This window comes from Peromyscus californicus, unplaced genomic scaffold (genome assembly GCF_007827085.1).
Source record: "Peromyscus californicus insignis strain IS unplaced genomic scaffold, ASM782708v3 Scaffold_4__1_contigs__length_199733344, whole genome shotgun sequence".
In the NCBI taxonomy this organism is placed as follows: domain Eukaryota; kingdom Metazoa; phylum Chordata; class Mammalia; order Rodentia; family Cricetidae; genus Peromyscus; species Peromyscus californicus.
Genome location: NW_026294562.1, coordinates 33,248,445 through 33,271,275, shown reverse-complemented (window position 1 = coordinate 33,271,275; position 22,831 = coordinate 33,248,445). Strand labels below are relative to the sequence as shown.

Here is a 22,831-nt window from a genome sequence, read left to right as displayed (position 1 = left end):
CTTAGATTCCTTCATGCCGATTAGATGGTTCACTGAGACTTGAAATCAAAAAACATATGACAAGTGGTGGGCCAAACTGGCTGACTTTGGTTTGGCCAGAAGCTGCCCAGTGGCCATCGCACCTGCGGTTCATGATGGCGGCTAGCTGAAATTCTGCAGTCAGCGTGTGCAGTGCCTGGGGCAGCCCCATTGCAGACAGCACCTCCTGTACAAACTGAAGCCGACCTGTTGGACTTCCCCTACTTCCCCAGTGAGTCTTTGATCACACTGTCCCTAGAAGATGACCGGCCTTGAGATGTTTCTTTGCCCCAGGAGCTTTTCCCCTTGGGGGGCCCTTGCCAGTGTAGTCGTAGGTAGAGATGGAAGGGTCTGAGGCCTAGCTGCTGTGGCAATACCTGGAAATATAGACTCTAACCACCCAAACTCTGCCTTCCCAGCCCTGCAGTGCTGACGTAATCTACAGAAGGAAGGCATCTCAGAGTCAGTGGATGGCTACCATTCTCCCTTCTCAACACTTGAGTGGAGAGAAACCATTGAGAAGACAATCCTGCCTTCCTCTGAAGTCTGGGAGACTCCCTCAGCTTTTTACAAAGAATATTTTACTGCCTTAAATGATGCTCCCATCCTTCCTTGTGAGATTTATCTTCCTGGCTCCCATCTCACTACACCATACACTAAAGAACATATTCCTCTCCTTACCTACCTGACCTACCTTGATGCTCCCTCCCCGCAGGAAACTAACAAGTCAGAGGGAAAAGGGGGAGAAGTTGCTGATACTCACATCAGTTGTCTTCCTTGACTCATTCTTTCTCATCTGTTCTCTATTTCCAGTTTTGTCATTAAGAAGTGTTACATAAGCCGGGCAGCGGTGATGCACTCCTTTAATCCCAGCACTCGGGAGGCAGAGGCAGGTGGATCTCTGTGAGTTCGAGGCCAGCCTGGTCTACAAAGCGAGTTCCGGAACAGCCAGAGATATACAGAGAAACCCTGTCTCGAAAAAAACCAAAAAGAACAAGGAGGAGGGGGAGGGGGAGGGGGAGAAGAAGAAAATTTCTATAAGTGAAACTATAGAGTATATGGGGTACATACTTCATTCAGCAACAATCTCTTAGGGGGCATCTAACTTTTTGATACAACAATGTTATGTACAAGGTTCATACCTTAACATCTTATTAGAGTTGAATTACTAAAAATAAAAGCCATGATATTTAAAGTAAGTTTAGGCATTGGGCTGTATTCCTAATTACCCTTGGCAGCATACTGCTTGTGGATTGTAGAATGAACATTATCTAAAGTTTTTATTTTTTAATCAAGTTTGGTCCTTTTAAAAAAATTCCTGAGCCGGGTTGGTGGTGGCGCACGCCTTTAATCCCAGCACTTGGGAGGCAGAGGCAGGCAGATCTCTGAGTTCGAGGCCAGCCTGGGCTACCAAGTGAGTCCCAGGAAAGGCGCAAAGCTACACAGAGAAACCCTGTCTCGAAAAACCAAAAAAAAAAAAAAAAAAATCCTGAGTGAAAATGAAATGAAAGTACCCCTCTTGTGTTCTCTTTTTAACATTACTTTTGAAGAACATCTGGCTCATTTCTAATTCTGAACTATTCTACCCAGTTGATAGACTCGTGGGTTTTTTGTTCTAATGTGTGGGTATTTTTTTTTTTTTTTTGGTTTTTCGAGACAGGGTTTCTCTGCGTAGCTTTGTACCTTTCCTGGGACTCACTTGGTAGTCCAGGCTGGCCTCGAACTCACAGAGATCCGCCTGGCTCTGCCTCCCGAGTGCTGGGATCAAAGGCGTGCGCCTCCACCGCCCGGCGTGTGTGGGTATTTTGTTTGCATGTATGTTTGTGTATTCATGCATGCCTGGTGCCCTTGGAGGTTACAGGAGGGCATCAGATCTGGAACCGGAGTTAGAGATGGTTGTGAATCTTTATGTGGCTGCTGGGAATTGAACCCAGTCCCCTGGAAGAGCTGCCTCTCCAGCTCCACGTAGGCTGGATTTTAGGAGGACCACAGTCTTCCTTTTTCTGGTTGCATGGTACTTGTCTCTGTCATTCTTTAAGGTGGTGCCAGGTTCTCTCAGTATGGGTGTCATTTTAAAGTCTCATCAGCAACGTACAAGTGCTTCAGTTTCTCTCCATCTTCACCAGCATGTGAAATGCTTTGTATTTTAGTCATTCTAGGTCATGCTTATTATTGGTCATTTTTCATTGTATTAATTTGCATATCTCACCATATAGCTAATATTTTCTGTGAAATATCTTTTTATGCCGTTGCCCAATTTAAAATATAGTTGTTTGTGTTTATTCTTGAGATTTTTGGATATAGCTCAGTGGTAGAGCATTCGTCTAGAATATTTGAGGCTCTGGTCTTCACACCCCACCCCACCCCATCCATGGTCACAGAAGCGGGTGGGGTGGGAGGGGTCTTTGTTTCAGTGAGTCTCTCTTGTTCTAATTTAATTTCTGCTTGTATCTTTATTATTTCATTCTCTAGTTTTGGGGTTTGTTTTGCTTTTCTTTTTCTAGCTTCTTGAGGTGGAGTTTTGATGAAGATGTCTCTTTTTCTAATAAAAGCATGTAGTGTACAAAAATGTCCCACTCAATAGTGCTTTGCATTTTTGTTTCAGTTCAGTGGGACTCAAAATTTTTCCTGTGAGACTTTCTTTGGCCCATGGATTATTCATTAGCATGTTTAATTTCCTAGTGTTTGGATTATTTCTTGTTTTCTTTATGATACTGATTTTAACTTTATTATGGTATGAGGATACTGCTATGATTTCAACTCTCTTAAGTCTATTTTGCTCTAAATGTTGTGGTCACTTAGAACGAATGTATATTCTGTTGTTGTTAGGTAGACTTTCTGTTGCTAAGAACCTAGATGATGGTAGGTCACTGCTAGTTGGGACACACCTGGACCAGGAATGCTTAGAGGTGCATGTCCTTGGCCCTTTTTTAAACTTTGATTGCCCTTTACCCTTTTCCCTGTAGCAGGAATCTTAGAGAGTCTTATTAATAAAATCAAACCTGAGGCCAGTTATTGGGGTGAATGCTGGAAGGTCAGAGAGAGAGAACAAGCCACAGCTAACCTCACCTGGCCAACTTCTCAGCTGATCTTGTTTCCTCAGACTAGAAACTTCTGTGTCCTCATCCCAATGGCTCTCAGCTGAACTGTGCTCGAAACCTAAAAGCTTAACCAGCCAAATGCTTAACCAGGCCAAATGCCTTTAGTTTCTGGTCCTCACGCCTTATATACCTTTCTGCTTTCTACCACCACTCCCTGGGATTAAAGGCGTGATGAGTCACCATGCCTGTCTATCCTTGAACACATGGATTTCTGCCTCTGGAATGCTAGGATTAAAGGCGTGTGCTACCACTGCCTAACCTTTATGTTTAATATTGTGGTTGCTCTGTCTCTGACCCCAGATAAGTTTATTAGCATGCACAATATTTGGGGGAATACAATACCACATTTCCCAATGTGGCCACATGAATAAATCTCCTTTTTCTGCCCCCCCCCCCAGACAAGGTTTCTCTGTGTAGTTTTGTCCTGGATCTCGCTTTGTAGACCAGTCTGGCCTCGAACTCACAGAGATCTGCCTGGCTCTGCTTCAAGTGCTAGGATTAAAGTGTGCGCCACTGCGGCCCGACTTTTTCTGCTTTTTTTTTTTTAATTAAAATTTGGCTCTTATTGTTGTTTGTTTTGTTTTTGGAGGCAGGGTTTCTCTGTGTAGCCCTGGCTGTCCTGGAACTTACTCTGTAGACCAGGCTGGCCTCGAACTCACAGAGATCTGCCTCCAAGCGCTGGGATTGAAGGCGTGCACCATAGAATCACCAGGCTCATTTGGCTCTTTCAAGTGGCTTATTGAGGATGGGTGGCTGGACTTGACTTCAGTCACAGGTTGTGTTCAGTAACAAAGTTATCATAGTACTTGCCTTCAGGTAACTCTTACAGCACAGAGCTGTGCTGCTCCACAGCTCTTCATTACTACCTCACTTCATCATCCCACGGAAGCCTTGCACTGTCAGAAGGGTGAAGGTGGTACATACAGTGAGACGTTTTGAGAGACAGAGCACATTCGCGTAACTTTCAGCATTTTCCTGAAATAATTGTTTTATGAGTAGTCATTATTGGTCTCTTACTTAATTTGCAAGTTAAATGTAGATACATTATATAGAGCGGAAAAATCTATTGTATTCAGAACTCAGCATTGCCTGGGCGTTTTCACACTAATTCCCCCATGACTAAGGAAGATTTCTCAGTTCTGGAGCTAAGGCTTCTATTTTTAGAAATAAACTCTGTTAAAATTAGTAAACTCGCCGGGCGGGCGGTGGTGGCGCAGGCCTTTAATCCCAGCACTGGGAGGCAGAGCCAGGCGGATCTCTGTGAGTTCGAGGCCAGCCTGGGCTACCAAGTGAGTCCCAGGAAAGGCGCAAAGCTGCACAGAGAAACCCTGTCTCGAAAAACCAAAAAAAAAAAAAAAAAAAATTAGTAAACTCGCCATACCTTTCAAAACAGAATGCAGACCTGAATATTACCAGGTCTTTTTCACTAGTAGGGTACTTGATTTCCCCCTTATTTATGTGTTTAGTGCTGTAGTTCGTAGTGACATAGGCATTCTTATGTTTCATTACAGTGTTTACTTTTTATTAGAAAAGAGAGACATTTCCATCCAAACTGGCTGAAATGCGTCCTCCTTAGTCAGAGTGGGTAATTAAGAAATATATGGTAATGTGTGTGTATCTCTTTACTTAGGTATTATTTGGAGTTTTTGACCTGCTTTCATTAAATGAGATTAGTTTGTTCCTTAACTTAGTTTTGAAAATTAATGTTTGTTATTGTCTTGCAGGAGCCCCCTTTATATGTTCTTTTTTACACTTTGAATGATGCAATTTGCCAATAATTTTATTTTTCTTTGAATGTTGAAAGTTTCCAAGGCCTTCACCACTGTTCTTCGATGTTGATACATATTCTCACTCTCTTTGTTTTGTGTCTTTTTGTGTGTGTGTCTTCTGTTTTGTTTTGGGTGTTCATTATAAATGTAGTAATAGAGACTAGTTTATTATAAAAGCTCTTGATCCTAGGGGAGCTTGCAGCTCGCTTAGTTGGTGAAGTGCTTACAAACGTGAGACATGAGTTCGACTCCCCAGCATCAGTGATGTTGAGTTTATTGTTTTCATGGTTTCATAGAAGAAAACCAAAATACACAGAAAATGTACCTGTATGAGACAAAAATTGTGGTTTCATCTTTATGTTATAAAAGTAATACTTCTTTGGGGAAACTTTTTTTTTTTTTTTTTTTTTTTTTGGTTTTTCGAGACAGGGTTTCTCTGTGTAGCTTTGCGCCTTTCCTGGAACTCACTTGGTAGTCCAGGTTGGCCTCGAACTCACAGAGATCCGCCTGGCTCTGTCTCCCGAGTGCTGGGATTAAAGGCGTGCGCCACCACCGCCTGGCATTGGGGAAACTTCTTATTGTTCAAAATTTTAAATAATTGGTGTAGATTGCACACCTTAATTCCTAGACCACAGGACATCCCCCATTTTCCAGGAAGCACTCTTCCAGACTTTTCCATAGTGTTATATTTTCTTTACCATTTCTAAGCTCTCAGTTCATCTTGTTTCTTGCTTTTCCTCTTCTAATTCATAAAATTTTAGAGTGGTAACCTTTGCTTTAGTAAATCCTCCTATGCTTTCTGATCTGTGTTTCTGTTCAAGATATTTTATTCTGTTTTGTGCCTTTTCCTTTGTTCACAATCTAGAAAATGTCATGTTTCTTTACTTTAAGAATTATGCAGGTTAAGAAATTATAAAATATAGAATCTCATGTATAAAGGAAATATTTTTTTCTAGGTGATTGGACATCTCTTAACTGAGAATTGGGTGTGTGTTTGTAATTTGTGCCTTTGGGACTTAATGGGGAAAATATGACAATAACTTTACTTCTTGTCTTGTTTTCCCGTGATTTTCTAAAAGAACTTGAAGCCACATTGAATATGTTCCTTTTAACCTTCCTTTTGCTATAGTATGAACATTTCTTTGTGCAACTGAATAATTTCATTAAACCTGATTGTCTTCTCTTCATTTTTTGAGACATGGTTTTACTCTGTAGCCCATGCTGATTTGGAACTCACTTCTTCCTGCCTCAGCCTCTTGAGTTCTGAGATTACAATCACATCTTGCAGGTCAGGCTTTTAAACATTCTTAGCAACTGCATTGTATTAAAAAATTTGGTGAAATCATTCTTTAACTTTTAAATTGTGTGAAAAAGTATTTGGATTTTATGTAAAATTTTATGCATTTAAAAATCCATGAACATGGTTCAAAGTTTAGAGAGAAGAAAGGAATTTAGAGTCTGTCTCCTAGTCTCCACTCTGTGAAACAGCCATGGCTACTAAGTTGTGTCTTTTCAGGCTCTGGGGTTTGCTTGATTGTTTGGGTTTTTCTCCATAACTGTGCAAGTTTCTCTCTCTCTCTCTCTCTCTCTCTCTCTCTCTCTCTCTCTCTCTCTCTCTCTCTCTTATACACACACGCACACACAGAGTTACCTCCATAGTTTTACAGTTTTTCTTAATGTACCTTGGAGGTGACTCAACACTAGTTGAGTATATCAAAAGTGTCATTGATTCAAAGTGTTCTGCTGTGGATATGCTGTAAGCTAGTAGCCTGCTCTTTGTAGACACTTGAGTTAGAATACCTTTAAATTGAAACTGTTATGTGTAGTTCATTGAAATTTGCTCTTTTCAGATGGATCTCTGAGTTTGAGGCTAGCCTGATCTACGTAGCAAATTCCATAGCAGCTAGGGTGTACATATTGAGACACTGTCTCAAGGAAAACAAATAGGACTGAGGAATTAGCTCCTTCTTTTTATCCTTTATTTATTTTACTTTTTGAGACAAGGGTTGTCTGTGTATCACAGGTTGGCCTTAAAGTCCTGGTCCTCCTGCCTCAGACAGGAATGCATCTGACCCTTTTTTTTAAGAGTATAAATCTGGGCCTTCAAGAGGACTCAGTGGGCAAAGGTGTTTGCAGTGTAAGCCTGGTGACCCAAGTCCTATCCCTGGAATACTCATAAGGCAGACGGAGATCTCTGAGTGTCCTCTGATCTTCATGTCCACACCATGGCACACATCTCTCTCTCTCTCTCTCATCTCTCTCTCTCTCTCTCTCTCTCTCTCTCTCTCTCTCTCTCTCTCTCTCTCTCTCACACACACACACACACACACACACACCCACACACACACACACACACACACGATAAATTTAAATTGAAACATTTAAAAGAGCCCGAGAGATACTTTAAGACATAAAACAGCGCTTGAGAGATTGTACCCTGAGCCTGTATGACCCCCACCCAGGAAAAAGTGGAGCCTTCTCAGCATACTTCTCCGCTTTCACAGCTGTCTGCCGTGTCTCTGATGGCGCCCATGTCTTGCCCTGAGTTACACTCTGCGTTCTCACACGGTGTAGTAGCATTGTGCTTGGTTTTGAAACGTTATCCCTAAGTTTTTCGGCCTTCTGAATTTCAGGCACTAAGGAGTAATCCAGAAGGGAAGATTCCAGGTAGGGAGGTGAGTGGGTAACACTCCTGTGCATCTTGGCTTACGAGGCTGGGGAATTGGCTCTGTTGTTAGGCGAATTTGAGATGATCTTTTACACCAGATGATGGAGCTGTACCTTCACTGCTGGGAGGACTCTGGCTTTCTGAAGCGTGTTTGCAGTGACCTGGGATGATCTGCCTGGAGGCCTTTTGAGGTGCCATTCTTTTCCTACTCATGTTCCTGCCAAGTGATCACTTCTGACTGAGGTCATGACTAAGAGCACCGTGGATTGCAAAACAACATGATTTTAAAGTCCCTTCCTCTTCTCTCCCTCCTGCTCTACTTTTTCCTTCTCTTCTTTCATTTTCTTTATCTATAAGATCTATGGCGCTTTAATTTTAGGCTTTATTCGTAAATGCTTCTTCTCTTCTTTTTTTTTTTTTTTTTTTTTTTTTTGGTTTTTCGAGACAGGGTTTCTCTGTGTAGCTTTGCGCCTTTCCTGGAACTCGCTTTGGAGACCAGGCTGGCCTCGAACTCACAGAGATCCGCCTGGCTCTGCCTCCCGAGTGCTGGGATTAAAGGCGTGCGCCACCACCGCCCGGCAGCTTCTTCTCTTCTTTAAGTAACTAGAAAGCTTGAGCAAATCAAAAGCTTGTTTCTTTTCAGAGTACTTTGCATTTACTATAAACCTAACTAGAAAGTGGCATTGTAATACAAATGGTACCTGTTTTTAGAAATAGAATGTTCTATAGAAGTAACTAATTCTATCCTTCAGTTACTTTCAGATTTTTGTGATGCCACCCATAGAAGAACTTATTACATATGCATGTAAAACTGAAGCTAAAGAGTCTTGAATATCCTTGCTATACCCTTTCTCCTTGAGGCATTTGTTCTAAGATAGGTCCCATCCCCCGCCAAGTCCCCCATCCCAGTTGATGGCTGACCTACACAGAGTATGAAACTCTACTTTTGCATAGTTTCCTTTTTCTTTTAGGCAGGGTCTCACTGTGTAGTTCAGGGTGGCCTGGTGTTTGTATTCCATGCTGAACTTGAACTCTTGATCCTCCTGCCCTAATCTCTCTAGTCCTAGGATTGCCAGCACGTCCCACCATTCCTTGCTAAACATTTTCCCCTATACATAAATGCATAATGTATATGGTATGCATATGCTTCTCCTAAGCATGGCCACGTAGCTAGATCACTATCCTTGTGCCTTAGAGTCATCACTGGGTAAGATACAGAAGCCTGGAACAGGGCTGGAGAGATGGCTCAGCCGTTAAAGGCTAGGCTCACAACCAAAAATATAAGAAGCTTGGAACAGAGTGCTGTGGTACCACAGCTGTGGATCTAATGACAGCTGGGATGACTGAAGATTCAATGGGGAGGTAGAACATATGACTTCAATATGCTGGATAAAGGTAGGATTCATATCCTGGAAGAACAGAAGGGAATTGTTTATTTTTAGAACTTTCTATTTAATATTTTCAGACTGGCATTGACTGGTAGTAATTCTTCAAAAATTTTTATCTATCCATCCATCCATCCATCCATCCATCCATCCATCCATCCATCCATCATGTGTGCTTGTGGAGGTCAGAAGACAGCTTGTTGGTCCTCTCCTTCCATCACTGGGGCCCAGGGATCAAACTCAGGTCGTCAGCCTTGGTGGCAATGCCTTTATCTTATGAGATTTCACGGGCTTGACTGGTAGTAATTAAGACTGGAAAATTAAGCTGGCATGGTGGCATATTCCTTTAATGTCAGCACTTAGGAGTTCGAGTTCGAGGCCAGACTGGTCTACAGAGTGTGTTTGAGGACAGCTAGGGCTATAGAAAGAAACCCTGTCTTGAGAACCAAAACAAAGAAGTAAACAACTGGAAAATTCAATCCCTGATTGGTTGGGGTCTGCTGTAGTCCATGATGGTCTTATTAAAATGGAGTGTTGATGAGGGCCATTCCATTGCTTGCAGAATCCTTCATTCTGTAGTAGAGAAGTTCGGGTTTCCAAGGGAAGGGCTTGGTTTTGAGAGTGGAGAGGCAAACTCGTCGTGATGTTGTTAAGGACATGGACTTTGGAGGACAGGCGGACTCAAATCCTGGCTCGCAGTTGCTGTCATTGGAACAGGTTAGGTGTGTCGGCAGTCTTAGGTTCCAGCCTTTTTTCTTTGATGTGGTAATGATGCCATTGTCTTTTGATTCTGAAGATTTAAATGACAATGTATGGCTGAAAGTAAACCTCCAGTAATAACAGTAAGTTGTAGTCACCGTTTTTTGTCTGTTTTAAGATTTAATGGTGCCTTTCTAACTTTTGGGCCGATGCTCTTTGTATAGATTACAGGTTCTGCTCCGAGAGGAGCTGTGGGGCCACATTAAGTAACAGAGCAGGTAGGTGGGAGCCGCTGAGGTGATTTGCTCTCCCTTTGGGATCTTTCTGTGACTTCTAGGGGTGCTAGTGTATTATAGGAGTGGGATCTGTCTGGGCAGGAGAGCTGGTCTGACTATTGTTCAAGAGTAGGAGTTAAAGTTCGAGGAGAGGCAGGGAGACAGGCTAGAGGACGCACTCCCCCTTAACACTCAAGCTCCACCCCTTTCACACTCAAGCTCCTCCCCTTTCCCCACTCAGGCTCCTCCCCTTTCACACTCAAGCTCCTCCTGTCCTCACTCTCTTCCCTTCATCCCTTTCTCCTTTAAAGAGTTGGTAGTGGGTTTTGTTTGCTCCTCTCACTGAGGAGTTGGCTTGCCTGGAACTCACTATGTATCTAAGCTAGCTCCAACCTCACAACAATCCTGCCTCAGCCTTTCAAGTGCTGGGATTCCAGGTGTGAATCCACCATGCCTGGCTTTTGACAAGTTATTAGATTTTAGATAATATCTATTAAAGCAAATTTGAGAGGCTAGACCGACAGACAGATCAGCAGTTCAGGGGACTTGCTGCTCTTACAGAGAACTGGAATTTGGTTCTAAGCACCCACATGGTGGCTCACAACTGTCTTTAACTCTAGTTCCAGGGGATCTAACATCCTCTTCTGGCTCCAAGGACACCCAGCATGTACTTGATGCATGTACATACGTGCAGATAAAGCCACACATACACATAAAATAAAAACAAATATTTAGAAAGGAATTAAAGAAAATTTGAGCATAAAATGTAAATATTTTATGTAAAATTAAATTCTACCTACTCTTATCAATGGCAATCTATTCATTAACATTCTTTTCATGCATTTAAAAATAGATGATAGTAATGTTTTATATTCCAGTACGATTTCAAAGAATTAGTTTTGCAGTGTGTGTTTGCCTATGTGTGAATGTACATTTGTGTGCATGTGAAGGCCGAAGGTTGACCTCAGGAGTCTTCCTGGCTCACTCTTCACCTTATGTGTAGTTAGAGGGAGAGCTCTTGGTTGGCTCCAGAGCTCTCTGCTTTCGCCCTTTTAGCTGGCTTGCTCTGGTGACCGTTTCCACCTTGCACACTGGGATTGCAGGTAGGCCATCACCATTTACACAACACAGACCTGAACTCTAGGTTTGCTGCGGCAAGTGCTCTACCTACTGAGCTACCTCCCCAGACCCTCAAATACTCTTTTAATAAAAAGCAAAACAACAACCCCCCCCCCAACTGAACTAGTCAGATAGTTATAAATCAGAAAGGGAGAGGGGAAAGGGAATTCCTCATTTGTAAAACTGAAGGTGGCATCTACTTAAATTCCTCCTAGACATTCTGGAGAAAGGACAACTTCTGTTTTAAAAATCTTCTGTACTTTCTGCTGTTTCTTCTTTGTTTGGCGTACTGATTACTTTTCTGCTGCTGTGATAAAACACCGAGACCAAAGCAACTTGTATTTGGGCTTAACAGTTCCAGAGCGGTGAGAGTCTGTCATCATGGGGAAGCATGGCAGCATGTAGCAGACATGGCGGCTGGGGAGGAAAGCTGAGAGCTCACACTTGGAATTAAGCTGGAAGCAGAGAGCATGAACTAGAAATGGCGCAAGGCTTTAAACCCTTAATACCCTTCTCCAGTGACATATTTCCTCCAACAAGGCCACGCCTCTTAAACCTCACCAAAGAGGGCCATAAGTGTTCAAATGCCCGAGAGTATGGAGTATGACGGACATTTCTCATTCAAACTACCACATTTGGTGTGCCCCCTTTGAGGTTTTTTATAGGTTGGGTAGTTTTGCTTGTTTTGAGATAGAGTCTCACTATGTTGCCTTTTTGTGTCAATCAGGCTGGCTATGTTTTAGCCTCTCAAGTACAGGGGTTAAAGTTGTATGCTGTCACACTAGGCTTTTTAATAGGCTCTATATGGGTAAAGTTAGCATCCTATTAGATTGATAGAGTGCTGAGTACACACACACACACACACACACACACACACACACACACACACACTGTTGGATGTGAGAACTGAATTGTTCTCCTCAGTTCTCTTTCACTGCCTCAGGTCCCTCAGGTTGGTAACTGATCTGTCAGCCAGTTCCAGAGGGAGCGTGTTTTCTAGAAATGGTGTCTGATGGAAGATGTTATCTTTTTTTTCCCCTCACAGATTTTGAAGCAAGCTTTATAAGGCTGTTGGACAAAGTAACTAATGGTTCTCGAATTGAAATCAACCAAACAGGTACGCTTCTCTGTTTCTAAAAGCACCGACATGTACTGTGTAGGCATTCCTCTGCCTCTCATTTGAGGGGTATAAATACTGTACTTTGTTAAAAACACTCTACTAACCATTTTGTGTTATCTAAGCCATCATCATGAATGTGTGGAGAGGACCTTTTGAAACTAACCCAAAAAAGTGCTAAGTGGAGATTGTAAGAAAAGTTTATTATGCTGGATCATTAATATATTAGTTTCAACTGTAAAGACCCATGTGTTCATGGTATGATTATGTATATATTTACACACACAATCATACCATAAATACAAACATAAATATATGAAATCTCCCAATTTTTAAGAGCATAACAGAACTAAGGCTATAAGTTAGTGGTACAGTGCGTGCCTAGCTTGCTCAAGGTCCTAGGTTTAATCCCCAGCACTGGAAGAAAAGAAATAAGGGAAATACACTTGACTTAGAGAAATAGACAAGTGGCCATTTCAGACAAAAGCGAGCATTCAGTGTTTCATATACGTAGCATATACGTAAACTTTCTGAATTTAACATGTGTGATCCCAGATATTCTGTATTGTTGTAGGTACTGAAATCTATTTTTATGCAAGTTTCTATAAATATATTTCAAGAAATTTGGCAGTCCCGTCAGCCCTTGAGCCCCTGCCTCGTCTAGACTCTCCTTCAGGTAGTCGCGTCACAGCTCCGGGGCTGTGCTTTTCCTCTTCGGTGGCTGCCATTGCTTCCTGCTGGCCTGTGCGGGCTCGCGGTGTGTCTCTGCGTTATAGTTTAGTCCTTTACTGTATGGATGGGTAGTCACTACTTAACTACCCCTGTTGATAATCTTTGGAGTTCCTTCATAGTTTTCTTTTTGTTACTGGAACCATTATCTGCATTGACTAGGAAGTAGGTCAGACATTGGCTAACACCATGAACTGTCCATCTCCATTCCACAAAGGATTCTTTAGCCTTTCCCGCATGTTGCCTCTCTTAGGAAAGAAGGCAAATTTGGATTCACAGGTGGCACTGTACCAGATGTGCTGGTCTCTGTCTGCATTCTACCACACCTCATGGAGAGCAGACCCAGGAATGAGATGTTCATCTGTCTCTTTCCAGCTGTGCTTCCCTTGATAAATGCAGTGACACAATTTTTTTGGATTGCATAAATCTGAACTAGGATAATGATGTGGGTCTGCTGACAAAATAAGTTGAGATATTTCACTAACTAATACCAATTAAAATAGATAACACTGATGGAATTCGATATCACAAGAACCTGGGTTATGTGAATATCGTGTTTGGTAAGTGGGGTGAGTGAGAGTCCTCATTTGAGGGGAGTGTACAGACTGGACCACTGGTGTGCTGAGACATTGGTCCACAGACCTATGTCTTGGTGTCTTAGGAGCCTTCTGTGTTCCACTGTGACTGTGGCAGCTTACATAGCTTAGGAGGAGTTTTATATATTACTGCCATTAAATTGTACCCACAGTTTATTATTGTTCAGAGGCTTGGTGGTAGTGAGTCAGCTTTTGACATGAGATGTGGACTCTGAGGAGTGATATTTTGAGCTCCCTGGATGCCTTATTCTGATTCCCCTGGGAATTCACTACATTTGTTGTCTTCATATTTAGTTTTGTTCCTGCTGCATCATTTGTTTGTTTTTTCTCTTGGTTTAAGGAACAACCTTGTATTACCAGCCTGGCCTCCTGTATGGTGGGTCTGTGGAGCATGACTGTAGTGTTCTCCGCAGCATTGGCTATTACCTGGAGGCTCTGCTTTGCCTGGCTCCGTTTATGAAGCACCCGTTAAAAATCGTTCTGCGAGGAGTGACCAATGACCAAGTTGACCCTTCGGTGAGTACTGAGGTCAGACTATGGTGATTTTTCTTCTGTCTGTTGTCATGGGCCAGTTTCTAAGAAAAACGTTTCTTATAAGCACAGTTCGTTTTCACATGCATTTTGTTTGCCACTTACCTTGAGAGGTAGAGTTAGGTAATTCACTCCAAGACACAGGAGAATTCAGACCTGTGATCATCAAGTTGGAGATGATGGTTAACATTCATCAAAGTGCCTTCTCTGCTGTGTCTACAAACCTTCAGAACAGATGCTTGCTGTCTCATCATGTCATGCTGTCTTATCATGCTTGACATGAGCTATGGCTCTGCTGGCTGCCATGTGGGTGGAGTCTCTGTAAGGTCGTGTGAGCACTGAGGCTAGAGGGCAGCAGATCAAAGTTTTAGGCAGGAAATGCTTTCTCTGGGCATTGCCTCAGTCCTGTCCAGGCCTCGGCCATTACCTCAAGGACTTTTCACTTAAGAAGCTTCAGACAAAGTGGGCATGAGGGTGGAGAAGGAATGGATGAGTGTTGGTAGCTGTGGGAAATGACAGACTTCTCACTAAGCATGTTTATTTTCCTATGGATAGGAGGAAAATGGTTTAATACCCATCAACAGTTTTCGTTTGGCTCACCATAGTTGTCAGTGTCTGCGTTAACATCTTGTGGGGAGGGAAAGAGCCTACCCTTTAGGACACTTTACCGTCTAGAAGAGGCTTTGTACAGCTGATGGCCACGCAGTGGTCACTGAAGAGGCATCTTATCTTTTCTGTAGATGCAGGCCACGGCAGCTTCTGAGGGCAGCTGCAGGGTGTTGCAAATTTCCTGACTGGGAAGGAACAGTTCATGGCGACTACTCATACTTACCAAGGTTTCCACTATGGTCCCATTATATAATGTGTTTCTGGGCAGTTGAGGACTTACTCCTCAGTTCTCGGAAACTGAACTACATGGACTCTTAACAGGATGCTAAGTACAGTGCAAGATTTGCAGTTTTCAGCCATGAGTAAAAGAATGCTGCTCTGTAACCTGTTAGAATTTTAAATTAGAGCTGCTTGCCCCATCTCCCCCACGTTGTCTGGAGATTCTAGGAAATGGTTTCTTTGGTTCAAATAGGAAAGGAGGCCCCTGCACTTTGGCTGTAGGTAGGTAACGTGTCTCAAGTAATGGTAAACGCAGGCTTGGGATTTCAGCACTGTGCCCTCTGTCTGTTTCAGACTCATCCTATAATTGCTAGTGCTCACAAGCACTGATTAAACACGTTTTTAGAAAACACTTTATGTTTTAGTAACAACGATCAGTTGATGAATTCCCTAGAAATAGTGCTTTAACCTTTTTGTAGCGTGCTTAAAGCAAATCTGTTCTCATAGTTAGGGGATGCTTTACTTGCCAGCTCTGACTAAAATGACCCTGTTTAACCTGACTAGATGATTAAAACAAAGGCCTAACTTGGGTAAGGAGTAACTTCCTCAAAATCCCCCAACAACACATTCCTCAGCCTATAGGATCTCCGGGCATCTTCCTTTCACTGTCCCTCTGTTGTGCTGTTCTCCACATAAAGCATGGACTTCATGAGTAATTAATTCTTCCCTCAAAGAACTCTCATTCTCTTGGGGTGTGTAGCTGGAAACTGGAAGGCAGAAGCTGGCCCTGATAGAGAGATGCACAGCTGGACAGAGTCTGTCTTATTCTGATGAGCATTGCTATAACAAAGTACCTGAGACTGGGTAGTTGATAAATTAAAACTTTCTTTTCTTCTGGAAACTGGGAAGTTCAAGAGATGGGGCATATTGTAACGTGGTTGAGGGACATGTGAGATACTGAGGCAAACCTAACCTTGTATGAGAAGCTTATGTGAAAGATAACTAAGCCACCTACCTGATACTGGCCATAGTCTGTTAAATGAAGGCTGCATCCGATTTGCTACATCACCTCTAAAAAGTCCTGTTTCTCACCAGTGTTGCAAGGACAAATTTCAACCTAAGTTTGGAGAAGACTGTCAAGATAGAGCAATTAGGGAGAGCTGCTACAGGAAGGGAAGCCAGCCACTGTGGGTTTTAGGGAAATCCTCGCATAGACTGCCCTTTAGGTTTGTATAAGGACACTGCATAGTTTCCCACAAGGACAAAATCCCCCAACAACACATTTCTCAGAACATCTCCCATTGTTAAGTGATGCACAACTCTTATGTTTTTGGATGTGTTTAGCTTTAATATTTAATAAAATTAGCTAATCTTTAGTTTGCTGGCTCCTGCCCCTGCCACACCCCGTCCATTCTGAATGTGTTCCTGGGCCTTCTGTATCAGTTCTACTTCTGACCACCCGTCTGCTGCTCCTGGAACCTCATTGGAGGACCATTGTATTGAATCACCTGTTAGGCTGTGGCATCATGGAGATAGCAAGGCTTGGCACCTGTCTTTGGGAAGGACATTGAGATTGATGTGATATTTTTGACCAGAGCCATGTAGCTCATCAGAGGCTGAGTGTGGGACCAGGACTAAAGGCTTCTGGTCTCTTCTGCTTATGTAGCTACCACTCTTGCTTCCTTTCACAGTGCAGCCTCCCCAGGGCCTTCCGGGATATGGAAGAGATAACAGTAGTTGTCAAAATCCTGCCACAAACTGTCAGTCCTTTTGTAGTTACTGTTGGGGTTTCAGTGCTTCATGTTTTGAGGACATCATTCCCCCGAAGCCCCTACCACGTGGAATGAGCACCTGTATCGGGGGATTCTTAGGTAGACATTGAGGAGTTCATTTGGTTTACTCTGACCTGGAGAGACAGCAGCTCTTAAGTGTTAAAAAGAACATATGTGTTATATATATTCTGAAGAGATTAATAAATTAATGTTATAATAATAATTATTAATAAACTAATAAAATAATGCCATGGATACCTATGAAAATGAACAGAGGTCCCAGTTTGTTTTCTGTGGGAGTCCAGCAGTCTCTTGAATTTTGTTTGCTTCTTGAACTCTATCTACATGTTCAAAATTTAATTTAAAATTCTTCTTTGAAATAACTTATAGGTTGATGTTCTTAAGGCAACAGCACTCCCTCTGTTGAAACAGTTTGGGATTGATGGAGAGTCGTTTGAGCTAAAGGTAAGAATGTGTGAGCTTCTGGCTGTATATACCTAAGACATTTTTTTTTTTTTTATTTAACTTATTGGAAGAAGTGTATGCCACATTCCACATCATCATATATCATGAGGATTTACAGGGCTTATTAACTGATGCATCAAACTGTGAACTGAAAGAGACCCTCTAATAATGGCAATAGTAGCCAGCAGTCATGTGGCACTTACTCTGCGGGAGGTACTGTTATGAACACTTACATTACGGAGTCCTTCACATCACACCACAACTGTTGGTTAGCCGAGGAATAGAACTACATGGAGTCTGGCCCTTTGCCTCTCTTGTCTGAATCGTCCTGGTATAATTTGCGTCCCGGAGCTCCTGAGAATCCGTGGTGTCTTCAAAGGCTAGTGGGAATGATTTAACCCTCCTGGGTTGGGGGTCAGGGAAGCCATGTTTCCTGTGTCTGCTTTATCGCCTACGTCCCCTCATTATTTTATGTAGATCTTACGACGGGGAATGCCTCCAGGAGGAGGAGGCGAAGTGCTTTTCTCATGTCCTGTAAGGAAAGTCCTGAAGCCTGTCCAGCTCACAGACCCAGGAAAAATCAAGCGGATCAGAGGAATGGCGTATCCTTTGCATTAGATACTAATTCTTTCTTGCCTCGTAAAGAGAGTAGCTCCACTTCTTTCCACTGTTTGCACATTAGACAACAGTCTCATCAAAGTGTTAGTGGTGAAATTATAGTAATTGAGATCTGTTTTATTATGTGCCTCATGGTGACATGGTTGATCATTCCTTTTTCTTCACTTCCTGCTACACTAGCTGAGGATGGAAGCAATTCCATGAAGTAAAGTTCTGATATAACACGTAAAATGATGTAGGGGTAGGAGCAGTGGCTGGGGGATCTGGGACGAGGGAGTGGCCAATTATCTGGAGGATTTGGGGGAGGCTGGAATCACAACAGTATGTTGTGTTGTGAAGTGCTTCATCTGTGTCCTTTGGAGGAGGAAGATTACTTTATGCACCTCAGTGTTAAGGTTCAGAAAGTTCCGAGTTAACTCGAATTCTACTCGGCAGATAAGGGAAACTGAGGTATAAAAGCTCTGTTTGCTAATAATGTCTGTCACATAGCTAATTGGCACAACTGGAATTTAAACCTTGTCAGTAACCTCAGACTTTTAACCTCTGCTTTTTTCCTGGAGGAGAGCAGGGACCTTTGAATGAGCCTTCAAGAATGGAGACTTGTGAAGTAGGGCAAGAAAGGGGGGTGTTTGTGTGAGAAAGCGGGCCTTTGCAGAGGAGGTGGCGCCCCACCATTCTGGGGAGTGGCTAGCAATGCAGGCCAGCAGGACTCAGGTGGTCAGTGACAGTTGATGAACACAATGGAGTATGAATTGAGCGGGACCGGGGAAGAACTGAAGGCCATTTTGAGCAGTTGGCGTTTATTTAAAAGTCAATGATTTTCATCTGGAGAACAAATTTGGGTATTAGGAAGACAACTTCCGTGGTCATGTAAAAACTTTTGTGGAACATTTGGAAAGTGTGGTCGTGGGAGAAAATCACCTAATGGAAGCCACTTAGAGGCAGTGGTCACAGAATTATTGTGCCCTACAGAGAGGCAGGGAGGGTGGTAGTCAGGATGGGTGAGAGCTGCGAGTGAGAGAGGGTTGTAGAGGGAGAGCACCTGGCACAAACGGAAGAGGATTGGGAGTCATTGGGGACGGTTTTGATGCTTCTTACCAAGGCTTGCTGGTAGGGATGTTTGCTACAAAAGGCTGGGGTAGGTGGTAGAATAGGGGTGAGGGTGAGTTCAGTGTTACACATGCCGATTTTGATGGCTCCAGTGAAATAAGTCTAGAAAGGACATTGGAATTGAGGATTTGTAGCTCTGGGGCAAGATGAGAGCTAGAAGTGAGTTGAAGTCAGCAGCCACGAAGAATGCAGAGAGGAGACTGGAGCCCTGAGAAGGATAGGAACACCTGGCAGAATGGGTGGGCAGTGCAGGGTGATGGTGGAGAGATGTGGCAAGCTGGAGAGGCAGGATGGAGCAGTTGCCAGGATGGGCATCACTTAGTAAGGTGGCAGGGCTCACCGTTCTGGAGAAGGCAGAAGGGCAAGGGATTGGAAGCCTGAGATTGAAGATCAGGTCCAGTGGACATAGATGTGAGTGCCGTGAAGAACTGTGGAATCAAATGTAGGGAATACTGTTGGTGTTTTGTATAGGAAACTGGTAAAGGTAGCATTGTCCTTCCTGGCTTTCCTTGCTAATGGTCTTTGAACCTTCCCCATGTGGAGTCTGAGGCAGAAGACACTTGGCAGGTTCCTTCCCTCTTGAGTGAAGCAGGGACAGAACATCTAAACTGGCACAGATCCCTGGCAGAAATCGGCCCACGGAAGCACTCACAGCTCTCTTGCTCACATTCCTCTCCAAGGAGCAAACATTCCAGCCGAGCCGTCTTTAACAAGCCGTGCAAAGCAGCGCAGGCTTGCCTCTCCACCTTGCCTGTTTCAGAACCCGAGGAAAACGCTGACTTGGGAAAGCTGTAGTTAGTGTGGGTTTCACTTGTAGGGCTGGTTCTGGCTGGACTGAGCTTGTTCTTGTATTGGGAGAACTGTGGTTTTAACTGATGGCCACCCCCTGCCTCCCAGTACTGCTTTTTCCACTTGGAGACCAATGACTAAGTAGACAGGTCCTGGGAAGAAGCTGCTGGTGGCCCATGCCACCATGATGGTGTCCAGCAGCCGTGATTAGAGACCCTTTTATTGACCGCCATCTATCCACTCTGACAGGGTGCACAATCTCAGTTTCATGCTGCTGATCCAGAGCTCATGGTTCAGCGTGGAGGAGTTAAGTGCAGAAGCTGGGGTCCAGGCAGGAGAGCCGGGTGGGTTGGGATTTGTGGGATCTGGCTGCTTTTCCCTATCAGTACAGAAGCTAGTTTGAGTCTTTTGGTCTGTTTTTGCATTCACACACCATGTACCACACATGTATATACATGCAGTGCACACCAAAACACAGCCTTGTCCTCTGCTTTCCCTGTCTCGGAGGGGGAGCAGGGGAGGAAGCTGGTTTTTTGTTTGGTTGATTTGGTTTTTGTAGTCAGGTCTGTTTCGCTTTGAGCAAGTGTCTCAGTTCTGCATCCTAGGGGCTTACCCTGTAGTAAGCTCGAGAGCCAGGACTTAAGGCCCCGTCGCGGGGTTGATGTGAGCATAAAATAAGGGGATAGGTGTGTGAAAGAACTTTGGGATCCGTGAGTGCTGTGGGGTTGTCTCAGGGTGGTGGTATCTCCTGAGCTGTCCTGGAGTGTGGGTAGGCTCAGGTTCCAAAAAGATGGCACCCACTCAGTCCAAAGGCTATGAGACCGGGGGCTGTTTGCCTCAACTGTTCAAAGTACACTCTGGACAGAAGAGGTGGTGGTGATGAAACTGGACTCTTTGTGTATTGAAAAAGTCTTTTTTTTTTTTTTTTTTGCTCTTTCCTCATTTCGGATTTGTCCTTTGAGTCCAGTCAAATATTGATTGAACGTTTCTGAGTACAGAAGTGGAGTTTGGGGAGTTGTGAGGGTACAGCAGTAACGTCCCTGCCCGTGTGGAGCGGGGACAAGATGTGTCTAAAGGGAAACGAGGGAAGTTCAAGGTACTGGCTGCAGGACTTCTAGAGGAGGCATCTGTGGACTGAAGAGTGATGGAAGGCAGTTCAGGTTGAAGAGGGCCTGGATGGAGGTAGGCAGCGGTTCCAGCCTGGGGGTGAACTTACTGGGCAGGCTGGAGAGTGGGCAGCAGGATCCAGGAAGGTTGCTCTTTAGCAGGGTTCAAGTCCAGACAAGGAGAGGAACAAGCTGACAGGTCAGGGTCCATGCACAGCATTTGTTTCTTAGTTCTAATGAGAATCAAGTGTGTTATTGATAGTAATTATTGGACAGCTTTGTAGGAATGGGCAGATCACCCTATGTGGAGTTGGTATGGATTGATAGCGTGGTGGTGGGAAGACCACATGTTCTTCTTTCCATTGCTCAGTTCTGTATCTTTGTCTGTGTATCTCCAGCTCTTGAGGGTACACTGCACTTTGGAAGTGGGGTCAGGGAGAATCTGTCTCGGTTACAAAGTTTTAATTTGGGGTTATTGGTTCCACATCCTCAGGCACCCACCCTTTTTGCTAATTTCTTCCTCCATTTCTGGAGTTCCTGTTGTAGAGATCTGGGTAGTAGTTTTCACCAGAGAGTAGTAAGTAGAGGCCCCTCTGTCATCACAAATGTAGTAACTGATTCTTAAATAGTAGAAAACGTGTGATCTTTAAAACAGCAGTCCCCTTGATCTTTCACGAAACATTTTCTGCTTTCCTGTCCCTCTGTGGGCATCCTGGGAAGTGGGCTGGGATGACCCAGGGCCACCCCAGTGTGGTATCTGGCTTGGCCTTACATTCTTAGAGAGACTACTTATAGCAGTCAGACTCCACAAGGAGCAGAGTGTTCCCTGGTCTTCACAGGGGCCTGATTGTGGCTCTGAAGAAGCAGGCATCTTCACACTGCAGAGTAGAACAGTTACAGAGAAAAGGTGGTTGGGAAGGCAGGGTTGGGCTGTGAGTCCTGACTCATTCACTCACTCTCTATATGTATTTGTTGGTTTTTCAAGATAGGATTTCTCTTTGTAGTCTTGGCTATCCTGGAACTTACTCTGTAGACCAGACTGGCTTCCAACTCAGAGATCCACCAGCCTCTGCCTCCCGAATGCTGGGATCAAAGTTGTGCACCACCAACGTCTGGCTTGACTTTATACTTTCCATTATAGGAATGAATCTAGATTCTTTTTCATGACTGTTTTAACCATTTTTTTAATAATGAAAAAAATTGAGCAATGGAACTATGAAGCTAAATAGTAATAGTTGGGAGACAGTGGAATTGTAAGTCTCAGCATGACAAAAGCTTCCTAACATGCTTTTCTCTGCTCTGTCGTCCAAGTCTCGTAACTTCCTTAACCCTGGGCTGCAGGTACTCCGTGCGCGTATCCCCTCAGATGGCAAACCGGATTGTGGATTCTGCCAGGAGCATCCTCAACAAGTTCATACCAGACATCTATATCTACACAGACCACATGAAAGGCGTCAACTCTGGGAAGTGAGTGCACTTTAGAACAGACTCCCCAGTGGGAATACTGCACCACTCCTTTCTGGCCTTTATTTTTTCAGTTCTCATCACATTGGTTTGGATCTGAAGTTTCCAGGTTTCTGTCCCAAAAGTAAAAACACTGGATTCTACAGTTATCTACTTGGGTTAAGAAGTCACTTTTTCTCTAAGGGCAGCACAGCTGGTCCTCACAGCTGTTTGACAGTCTCGGACCTGAGCTAAGAGTGCAGGTGAGGAAGGGGCGGTTGAGTGTGAGTGGGAAGTCTGGCCTTTACACCGCCCAGTGGAAAGTGATGGTGTCAGAGGTTAGGACTGGAAAGATGTGTACACAGAGTTGGCCCTTCCCTCGGCGGGGGGAAAGGTCATTGACATTTCCATACCTTTTATTACTCAACCACCAGAACATTCTTCATTGACACATTGAGTGTAACGATGTATCCCAGGATAATTGCAAACATTAAATTTAAAAGGCATATGTGTATATTATAAGTGTATCTAGCACTCAGTACATATTATGGAAATGGCAAGCCTTAATGTTGGCCTTTTCTTTCTGCCTTCTACCTTAGCTGTAGGTCTGGAATTCGTGGGTCAGTTCTTTTCTGACGGGGATTGCTGAGGCCTGGGGGAGGGCATGTAGGAGCACAAGCTGTCTGAATGTTC

At 43.7% G+C, this 22,831-nt stretch overlaps 1 protein-coding gene across 4 annotated transcripts in view; it reads left to right on the top strand.

The window, feature by feature from the left end:
• Positions 1-22,831, top strand: part of Rcl1 (RNA terminal phosphate cyclase like 1) — a 134,347-nt gene that overhangs the window by 6,227 nt on the left and 105,289 nt on the right. For all 4 annotated transcript variants that reach the window (XM_052761677.1, XM_052761678.1, XM_052761679.1 and 1 more), the window contains exons 2-6: positions 12,080-12,151; positions 13,817-13,992; positions 16,998-17,072; positions 17,550-17,674; positions 22,037-22,162. In XM_052761677.1, the coding sequence (XP_052617637.1) occupies positions 12,080-12,151; positions 13,817-13,992; positions 16,998-17,072; positions 17,550-17,674; positions 22,037-22,162 (574 nt within the window). The remainder of the gene's footprint in view (positions 1-12,079; positions 12,152-13,816; positions 13,993-16,997; positions 17,073-17,549; positions 17,675-22,036; positions 22,163-22,831) is intronic.